Raw genomic sequence first — 10,469 nt, 5'->3', positions numbered from 1 at the left:
AATAGAGTGCATGTACTAGTAACAATAAAAATAAATTTCTTATCAAAAAAAAAAAAAAAAAAAAAAACCCAAATTCCACAAACACATTTACTGTAATTATTTTATTTTGTTCTTCCCATTATTTATTTTATTTTTATTTTTACTTTCTTAATTGTTGAATTTATTCCCAAAATTTCAATTTCTATCCTCTGAAAAATAAAAATAAAAATAAAAAGACAGAAAGAGAGGAGAGAGAAAGAGAGGAAGAAGGGTGGAGGAGAGAGAAAGAGAGAAATCGAAATCTGATAGTTGGGAATGTTGGAAATGAAAAGCTGACATTTTTCATAGAAATCCGCTAACCCTTTTTTGTGCTGTGTTTTTTGGTTCATCTTTTCTATAATTTTCCCCAATTCGATCGAAAAATCCCAACTATTTCTTGATGAAGGAGGAGTAGTGAAACTCTGAAGAATTTTCGCCCCTTTTGATTTTGACCTAGGAGAGAGAAAATCAGGTGAGAAAAGCGATGAACGGCGGCGATGTAGGTGCCGGAGTTGGTGTTGGTGGTGAAGTTTCCGGCGTCGGACCACCGCCTTCTCCGTTGGACTGGAAATTCTCTCAGGTCTTCGGTGAAAGGGCAGCTGGTGAAGAAGTTCAGGAAGGTTAGATCCAATTTTTTGATTTTTGTTATTGATTTTTGGGAAATTGATTGTGTTTTATGATTAGGGTTTGAGTTTTTTCGCTGTTTTAAGATCTGGGTTGGTTTTTTTTTTGTTTGTTTTGATTGGAGTGGGTTTATGGGTTGTGGGTATTGTTGATTGAAATGTTGAATTTAGGGATTTTGATTTGAGGGGTTTTTTGGGGTCAATTTAATCAGTGAAGTTGATTGAAAAAGTTTTGATTTTGATGTTGATGTTAATTTACCATGCAATGAATCAGGGATGTTTAGCAATTGGTTGATATTACTATGTGGATATTGGATATGCTTGTAATATGGGAGGAAATTTATGTTTAGCTCCGCTTAGCTAGCGAGCTAGGAGTGATTGAACCGTTGGGTTAATGGTAATTGAGTTACTCTACTGGAGGGAATAGTGTGAGGTATGAGTCCGTCTTCGATAGAGCTATAAGTAGTAGTACTGGATTATTGGATTGCAAAGAAGTAACTCGGATAACTACGGTCTTGTATCAGTGCCAACTTATTGTTTGTTGAGTTAGTTGATGCCTTTCAATCAAGACCATTTTGTAAATACTAAACACATTAGTGGCTAATATAACCATCAGCCTGCCGTTTGTGATATGGTTGGTGGTAATTGAGTTATTGTACTGGAGGGAACAGTGTGAGGTATGAGTCCTCCTTTGATAGACCTTTAAAATAGTATTACTGGATATTTGGATGATGAAGGATTATATCAGGTAAAATAAGGGAACAGTGTGAGTTGGCTGATATTTTTCCAGTCTAGAGTGGTTCATAAATGCAGAAATAGTTTTCTCTTATCCCAATCCCACTATGGGAAGAGCTGGGCGAAAGGTATTGGATTGATAAGAATGTATCTGTTATTTTATTTGTTGATGCCAGGCAGGATGGCGTTACTACTTCTCCTATTTCACACCTGTTCTATTGTGGATACTCTGTGTATAAGAATTTAATTTGTTGAGGTTGCATCCCTTCCCACTATTCTTGTGTTATAACTTATACTTGTCTAAGCAATCATATGGAATGCTCAGGTTCATTGAAGCCAGAAGAGGCAAATATATTAGCTGGGAACTCTGTTACGGGTTTTAGAGTGTGTTTGGTTACAGTCCTACAGGGAAGGGGAACAGGAGGGAGGGGGGGGGGTGAAGAAGTGTGCTAGCATATTCCTTCCAAATTATATCAACATTGAAAGGATTTAGTTTGTAAAAAGGGGAAGGAAATTAGACTGCTCCAATTCCCTTCATGTATCATTTCTAAACAAGGGAGTTTAGATCCTTCAGCCCCTCCCCACTTCCATTACCCCTAGTATTGTTTTTTTCATCCAAATACACTCTTGGATTTAGCATATTTAATTTATATTACGCTTGATCTCAGTATTCATTGCAGCCAATAACCTCCTGGAAATTTGTTTTGACTAGTTGTCTAGTTTAGAAAGAAATTTGTTTCTCAAAAGCATATAAACTCTTGCATCCTTTTACAAGAGCAGTATTTTTGTAGATCTTTGTTTGGACTTTGGATGAGAAATATACCAGATCTGGTAATCAGCTGGTTATTGGTCAAGTTTAGCAATTTGTTTAACTTCATAGCTTGGAAAGCATACAGAATATCATTTGTGTGCAGTATGTTACTGTTTTGTGGATAGCATAAAAGAGATGTTTATGTAGTATAAATTTGATGGGGATCATCAGTAGATAATAGAGGAGATGCTTATCAGAGAGTGAAATATATTAAAATATGTAATCTTGTTTTCACTGCTAAGGATAAAACTAGAAATTTTATAATCAAGGATGCCCCTTCTCCTATTGGATTAATTTCTTTACAATAAATGTGTGGATGCGCCTGCTACAACAATTTCGCATTAACTATTCACGAAGTTGCAATACAAAATCTGAGTCTTCAATTAATGTGTTAAAATGCTTCTCATAGCCTGTATCTCCTTCTCAAGTCTAGTTTAAGATGGATCGCCCTGCTCCCATCTTTCTTGTTGTATAGTTTCAACTCTCTAGAGTAAAATGTTTTTTGTGCTAACTGCTATGGCTTATTACCTTTAATCACCATATGTAATTTCTCCTGAAGTTACCAGTAATTTTTTTTATGCTATACATATAAATTATTAACATTTAGTCAATGTGTGAATTTAATATATAGTTGGCTATTTGTTCAGACGTTTGTGTTTCTTTTTTGCAGTTGATATCATTTCAGCTATAGAGTTTGATAAAACTGGAGACCATTTAGCTACTGGTGACCGTGGGGGCAGGGTCGTTTTATTTGAGAGAACAGACACAAAGGATGTAAGTCCTTTATGTATTACCTTATCTCAATTTGAACGTTATATGAGATTTATCTTCATTCGTTTTATATTTCATTGTACAGCATGGTATTGGTAGAAGGGATATGGAGAGGATGGACTATCCAATTAGTAGGCATCCAGAGTTTCGTTATAAAACTGAGTTTCAGAGTCATGAGCCTGAGGTAACTCCGGATTTCTATTTTCTTGGTTGTTGGATGTATGGACTCAATTTTTATGATGATTTTCCCCTCAATTTGTTAATGATGGGTTTGACTTTCTTGGATCAGTTTGACTACCTGAAGAGTTTGGAAATAGAGGAGAAAATCAACAAGATCAGATGGTGCCAAACTGCTAACAGTGCTTTGTTTCTTTTGTCTACCAATGATAAGACCATTAAGTTTTGGAAGGTAGGCTTTGCCATTGTTACATTGCAGCGTTACTGAAACTGTCTCCACCTATTTATTTCACTTAGTGCGTGATTGAAGTTTAATGGTCTGTCAATTATCATCTCTATGTTTGCCTGGTCAAAAGGTCCCTTCGTTGACGGATTTGGAAGTGGTAGTTGATTATGTGGGTTGATTTTTCTTAATAATCCCTTTCTAAGGCCTATTTCTTTCATTCATTTTGCTTATTTTTTCTATAAGAAATTGAAGATTTATGTGGGAGCTGTCTTGTTAAATCAAGTTGCTGATCAAGACGAGAAATAAGGAGAGGCTGGAATTTATATATCTATTTTAGTACTTTGTAGCCATCAATGTTTTTTGCAATGACTATAAAAGTGATTGATCTATACCTTCTCTATGCCTTTAAATGAAATGTTGTCTGCTAGGTTATTCAGTATGACTCATTTCATTTCATGAATATTAAGCAGATCATTTGTGCGGCGGTTTGTTTTTTCCTATTTTGTACAGTAATTGTGCTTGTATTATACATCTTCTATTGTTGATCACTTTGTATCTTGATTGTTCATTTGACAGGTTCAAGAAAAGAAGGTAAAGAAGATAGCTGACATGAGTATGGACCCTTCCAAAACTGCAGGGAATAATGGTTCTGGTTCTAGTTCAAGTGTTCCACCCAGTCCCAAGCCATATCTTGTGAATGGAGGATATCCTGACAAATTGCCTAATTCTTTGAATAATGAGTCCTTCCCACCAGGAGGGATCTCATCTCTGCGTTTACCAGTGGTAGTTGTACCCCATCTAGTTTTTAATTTTATATATATTTTTATGTGACAGTGGGTGGTTATTGTTCCCCATCTATGTTAGGAATGAAGTTTCCTCAGTCTGTTTCTTGCTAACTAACTTTGTTACGGAATACTTGGTAATTTCACTTTTTTATTAGGTTCTAAATGACCCATTATGTGTATAGAAATATGCATATTGTATATTAATTTATTGGATGTAGGTAATTCAGTCAGTCCTTTAACTTGAATAAGATCTAAAACGATTTAGTACAGCTACAAATTGAGTCTTTTTGTGATACCTTTTATCTTTTTTATCATGCAACTATTCATTCTTTCTCTTTTTACTTAATCATTCAGTATTTTTTATATGCTAATGATGTGCGCCGTGAATATGTAGGTCACCAGCAATGAGACTAGCCTTGTTGCTAGATGTCGGAGAGTATATGCTCATGCTCATGACTATCACATTAATTCCATTTCAAATAACAGGTAAATGTTCCTCAGATATACAGCTATAATATCACATTTCTTAAGTTGTTTCACTGTATTTCTTGTAAGTTGTTTATGCATATATACCCTTGTGATACCTAGTGAGGATGGATTTATCTTTATCTGTTTCTGTTTGCATGTGTACTTTTATAATTGTATGTAGAGCTTCATTTATATGTGTGCAGTAATTTCCATGGATCTTCAATAAAGCAATTTCTTTGATCTTGTCGCAACAAATGATAGGTGCTTGTAGAGTGATAGTGAATGTTGGTATGATCCAAGTCCTTGCAACATGCTTAAAAATCAGGATATTTGCATCTTCTATTGCTCATTGAGTAGGTAGCTATTGAGAAGTAAAGAATTTATCTCTTTGTATTTATTTCCCTTGTTTTCGTGGCGGGAACTGGTATGCCTGTATGGCCAATAAAGCTGTTTACTTGAATTTTTATGTTACCCTGCTTTGTTGTATAGTATTCCTGTTGCTGATTTGTTACCTGCATCTAAAACTTATATGTTTAGCTTTATGAGTAATAAAGTACTATATGGCAATTCTTATTCTACCAGACATTCACAGAAAATTAAATTTCTTGTTATTTCCCCTCCTTTCTAATTCTTATGTCATTGCATGCTTGTACAATAATATGGTTCTGCCATTTACTGTGGATAGATCACTGACTCACATTTACCTATGAGAGACCATGGAATCTGAACTTAGCAGTTTATGCAGAAGGTCCTTTACCAATTGTTATTTTGCTGAGTGTTATGTTGTGGTTTCCGTGACATTCAGTTTTATCTCTGTTACAGTGATGGAGAGACTTTTATATCAGCAGATGATTTGCGAATAAACCTTTGGAACTTGGAAATAAGCAATCAGAGTTTCAATATTGTTGATGTAAAGCCCCAAAATATGGAGGATCTGACTGGTATATATGATTTCACTGTTTCCCCTTTATATTTCACTGCATGGAGGTTTATGCCAACATCTCACTTGGCTGTGTTTTGGTTGTGGGTCAATTTACTTGTTATTCTGCAAGTTTTGCTTCGGTTTACTGCGTATAGATATAAAAAAAGCTCTTCTTTGCATTAGGTCGGAGTATCTTTGCCATTTAATATTTAAACTTCAGAGGGTTTTGTAGAATAGAAAGGATATTGCTGCATAGATTTTTTGCAAGTTATTTATGGGTAATATGATTCCAAATTCATGATGAACAATAGTCCAAGTTACTTTTGGGGATTATTATTCTAAAGTCATGATGAACAAATGTACATAGGCAATTGCCACTTGCTAGCTCCTTTAGCAATTGTTTGGGTGTGTCATAAGGGAGCTGAAAATATATTGAGCTAGATGAAAGTTTGTGTTGTACTCCAAACAAAGTTTGTGCTTGGCGAGTTTTATTTGTAAAAGAAAACAATTTTTTTGTGATATTGGTGTTGTATTCCACTTCTTATTTTCTGTGATACAGTTGCAATGTTCCACAATCAACTTGGAGGCTGAGAAATGAGACTTTATAACTTGTTTGTGGATTTAAATTGATATGCTAGTCTGTGGTTCTGATTGAATTGCTGTTCATTAGGATGTTTGGAAGTTATTTCTATGTAATGAACTTGTGATTTATTGTTATTGAAACAGTAAAGGTTGTGGAATATTATTGACTAGTGATAATTGTTTCAATGTGCTTTTTGTCTTGAACCCCTCACAAGTCGCTTTTTTTTTCTTTATAACTCGTGACCATGGTGGCTTTAACTTTTACATGTAGAGGGTCTTCTGAACGCTTCTGTTTGTTTTTTACAGAGGTTATTACGTCAGCTGAGTTTCACCCATCCCATTGTAATACGTTGGCATATAGTAGCTCAAAAGGATCTATCCGCCTCATTGACTTGCGGCAATCAGCACTATGTGATAGTCACGCAAAATTGTGAGTGGTTAAATGTTTTTGCTCCTTCTTTTTTTGTGGGAGATATTTGCTGTTTTGAAGAATGATGAGAAAGGAAAAGAGGATGGCGTTTTTGTGACTTTTGTCTCCCCTCCTTATGTGTCATTGCATAGGGGGTCCAAATGAGTAATTAAAGTGTATAGTAAATAAATCTGAGTTATGGTCTGATCTTGTATTTTCCTAAAAAAAATCAACTCAGATGATGACATTCTGTTCATGCAGATTTGAGGAACAAGAAGCGCCTGGTTCAAGATCCTTTTTTACAGAGATAATTGCTTCCATTTCAGATATCAAATTTGCAAAAGATGGGAGGCATATACTTAGTCGTGATTACATGACTCTTAAGGTTTGAATTTTTATTTCTTCTGCTTATTATTAGTCTGAACTTCCCCGTGTTTGGAGAGAAAGACGTTGTTTAGCAGGTTTAAGGGAGTTTACTTGACAAAAAGTTTTTGCAAACTAGGCCTCCGGAGTAAAGAAGAGAATGAAAATCTCCTTGAAAAATTAGGATTGGTTGGCTGCTGATATTAGTCTTTCTTCATTCATGGCAAATGATTTCATGTACAAGGGCTGTTTAGTAATCTTTTATTAATTTTCTCTTAACCATAAGCTGTAGAAAGGAGTTGAAGTTACTCTATTCCTTTTCTTTTATCAGAACTCAATATTTCTTCAAGAAGTAAACTTGATTGAGTTTTGAGTAGCTTGATGGTTGAGAGAGAGCACATCAGCATACTTTTGAAGTGCAATAAAGAGATAGTGTTCTCAGCTGTCTAGGAGTATGGCTAGAGGTTAAGCTGTGTGTGCCTAGGGAAAGTGACACACTAGTGTGAACCCCTCTGAACCAGTGTATAAAAAGGTGTGTTGAGGCACAAGGTGGCAGGTCAAGCACCATTATTGCCTAGGTGAGGCAGTTTTATAAAGGCAGGCCTACGCTTACGAAAAGGCGCACTCAGACATTGTCCTAATAACTTATCCTTCCCTTAACATATCTCCCTAAATTCATCCTCCTAAACCTGCTTTGTTGTTCGAAAGGAGAAAGCTGTTGGGACCTTTATTTTTGGGGACAGAGATTTGTCAAAGGTGTTTTTATTATGGCATTGAAGGTGCTCTGGGATAAGCATAGTTGCCTGTCAACAACCCTCAATACTAAAATATGGTGGGAACTTGGCTATTTGTCCGCTCAATAAAGTCCAACATTATTTGTGAATTAAGATGATGCTAAGATTGTAGCTTCTTACTGCAACCCTTAAATTTTTTATCATCCGTGACCTGTATGTTCCTGAATCACAGTGATCCTTGTACTTTTGGGTCTTGGTGGTGATTCATGACAGAAGACCTTGTGTGTGAAAGCATAAAGTAAAACATGAGTATAACAATTGAGTTCAAGCGGTTCGATACAGCATGCTAGACAAAGGCCTTTTCCTGCTGAATCCTTTTGTAGTGGCATTTAAAATTACTACTCATGATAATGTTTATACTTTAATGGAAGTAACACAATTTGGACCCTTGTCTGATAAAAACTGCCCAATGTTGCTCACTTTGCTCAGAATAAGGGCTACACCCCATTTAGGATGTTCTGTCTGTTATTCCCAGTGTTTTCTAATTTACTTTCAACCCCCACTGAACCGCAAACTCCAAAAAGCGAAGTGTATTAGGGAAGTGATAAATTTTTGGTCCAATTTACCAAATCTGGTAGCAAAATCAATTTCTTTTTGTGAAATTTATTGTGTACCTGAGTATGATGAGCTCCTGTGTTGGCTGAGGGAGGAGTTTTAAAACCTTATTTTACCCCTTGTTTATGATGCAAAACCTTTTGTTAATTTTTATATTTGTATTTCAGTTATGGGACATCAATATGGATTCAGGTCCTGTAGCAACCTTTCAAGTCCATGAATATTTAAGACCCAAGGTGAGGTTTGAGGTTGTTACCCATTTAGATCTGATATCGGTTAAGTCAAAGAATCTTACTAATTGATGATTACTTTTGCAGCTGTGTGACTTATATGAAAATGATTCTATCTTTGATAAATTTGAGTGTTGTCTGAGTGGTGATGGGCAGCGAGTGGCCACTGGTTCTTACAGGTATGAGTGTATATATTTGACGCAGTTTTCTGGATAATATTGTTTTGGTTTTGCAACCCTTTATTGAAGCAATTCTTGTGTTCCAGCAATCTTTTCCGTGTGTTTGGTTGTGCTCCTGGAAGCACAGAAGCCACCACTTTGGAGGCCAGCAAAAATCCCATGAGGTACTCTTGATAATAAAGCAGGGAAACTAGCTGTATGTCTAATACTAAAATTTAGCTACTAATATGATCATGATTATTGCAGGAGACAAGTGCAAACCCCATCAAGACCCTCCAGGTCGTTGAGCAGCATAACACGTGTTGTTAGACGAGGTTATCTTTATTTATTTTTTTCCCTTTACTGCAAGCTTAGGATTATGTAATCCATTTAAGTTTTCAGATGAGTTATTTCTTTGCAAAGACCTTTTCACTCAATGATTGGAATGTATATGGCAGGATCTGAGAGTCCTGGTGTTGATTCAAATGGAAATTCTTTTGACTTCACCACAAAATTGCTTCACCTAGCTTGGCACCCATCAGAAAACTCAATTGCTTGTGCCGCGGCAAATAGCTTGTACATGTATTATGCATAAAGATGGCTCAGGAGGAAGATATATTGTTGCTTGGCTAACTTTTTTGGGGTTGATATTTGAGAAGGGCGGAAGGCCGTTTTCCCCTTACAGCACCAACAGTAAATTAAACGTGGCCCGTTTGCTCTGTGTTGACTCAAAAGTGCCTCCTAAACCTGCAGCTGCTGTCACAGATTTCATCAAGGTCATTTTTTTAGGTCACAGCTCTGATTATTTATAACCACCGGCCACAGATTCGTTTTTGTTTATTATTTTTAGCCTTGGCTGCTGCTAGAAAAGATAGGGTGCAGCTCTGTTCTTTACAATGTGCTCGAATGAAGCCCGGGAAAAATTTGTGTTTGTAGCTCTCCTACAACCAAAAACTAAAATGGATGTTTCATATTGCCACTAAAAGTCTAAGATGAATGTAGTCTCTTCCCTTCTTTTCCCCTTTTTTGACCTCAAATGTTGGTGAGAAAGGAGCTGTTTAAAACATCTAGTGAATTTGATTTATTTGTTTCTTTTAAAGTATGGTTAGTACAATTTTTTTATTTTCTTCTATATTTTTTCTGGGGGTAATTATGGTAATAACTCTTTTAGAGGATGCTGTTGTTCTGACACTGTTGTAATATTCAGATAGTAATTATTTGTTCCAAGGATCATACCTATTTTAATTTCATCTTTGTCCACGCTGCAATGCGATTCGGCATTATTGTAGAAGAATAAAATTGATTCAGGTTAATTTCTGAATACCTTGTATGGAATATCTATTAGTAACACTTATTCTGAGCTGCAACTCTGCAAGCAACATCCCACCTCTAAATGTGATTTGACCCTCATCTATCTACTTGATAGAAGTTGCCTACATGATAATATTTCGATGATTCGACTCTGTTATGACACAGGGAGCCGTATACATGAAACAAACTGTACATTATCAAAATTGTCCAATGTATACTTTCCCCTCCCAGTATTGAACGAGGAGTACTTCCCCTCGTAAGGAGGGCTTTCTAATGTTATTTTATTTACCTTTATGGAAAAAAAAAAAGCCTCTCATGAAAATTGTTAAGCCCTCAAAAAGTAAATTTAATGAGGTAGACAATAAGGTTTGGGTAATTGAAAAGCAGATATATAATACATATAGTAATATAGTATACTTGTATTTTTTAGAGAAACAATTCCAACAATACATATAAGATATAACACCCTTAATCTCAAGTCCTGTTTTTGTGAGGAAGAATAATCACATACCTTTAATTAAAACTATAGTT

General features: G+C 35.7%; 1 protein-coding gene across 2 annotated transcripts; it reads left to right on the top strand.

The window, feature by feature from the left end:
• Positions 1-202: 202 nt before the first annotated feature.
• LOC145619187 (serine/threonine protein phosphatase 2A 55 kDa regulatory subunit B beta isoform-like) lies at positions 203-9,877 on the top strand. Of its 2 annotated transcripts, none has more exons than XM_081673819.1 (14): positions 203-638; positions 2,858-2,961; positions 3,044-3,142; positions 3,248-3,367; positions 3,938-4,144; positions 4,541-4,632; positions 5,437-5,555; positions 6,425-6,548; positions 6,789-6,912; positions 8,407-8,475; positions 8,557-8,648; positions 8,735-8,812; positions 8,895-8,962; positions 9,086-9,877. In XM_081673819.1, exons 1-14 carry the CDS (start codon positions 503-505, stop codon positions 9,220-9,222), a joined length of 1,569 nt encoding a protein of 522 aa, XP_081529945.1. In that variant the 5' UTR covers positions 203-502; the 3' UTR covers positions 9,223-9,877. The 2 variants fall into 2 exon arrangements, with proteins under 2 accessions (XP_081529945.1, XP_081529944.1); XM_081673818.1 differs by having other exon boundaries at positions 3,938-4,147.
• The last annotated feature ends 592 nt before the right edge of the window (positions 9,878-10,469 follow it).

This window comes from Chenopodium album, chromosome 27, assembly GCF_948465745.1.
Source record: "Chenopodium album chromosome 27, dcCheAlbu1.1, whole genome shotgun sequence".
Taxonomy (NCBI): domain Eukaryota; kingdom Viridiplantae; phylum Streptophyta; class Magnoliopsida; order Caryophyllales; family Amaranthaceae; genus Chenopodium; species Chenopodium album.
The sequence above is the reverse complement of the archived record's forward strand: the minus strand, read 5'-3'. Positions and strand labels throughout refer to the sequence as shown.

Excerpts from the sequence above, each read along its gene's own strand:
- LOC145619187 (XM_081673818.1), top strand. The coding sequence starts at position 503 with ATGAACGGCGGCGATGTAGGTGCCGGAGTTGGTGTTGGTGGTGAAGTT. Across the intron at positions 2,962-3,043 it reads AGAGAACAGACACAAAGGAT|CATGGTATTGGTAGAAGGGA; the intron begins GTAAGTCCTTTA and ends TTCATTGTACAG. Across the intron at positions 5,556-6,424 it reads AAATATGGAGGATCTGACTG|AGGTTATTACGTCAGCTGAG; the intron begins GTATATATGATT and ends TGTTTTTTACAG.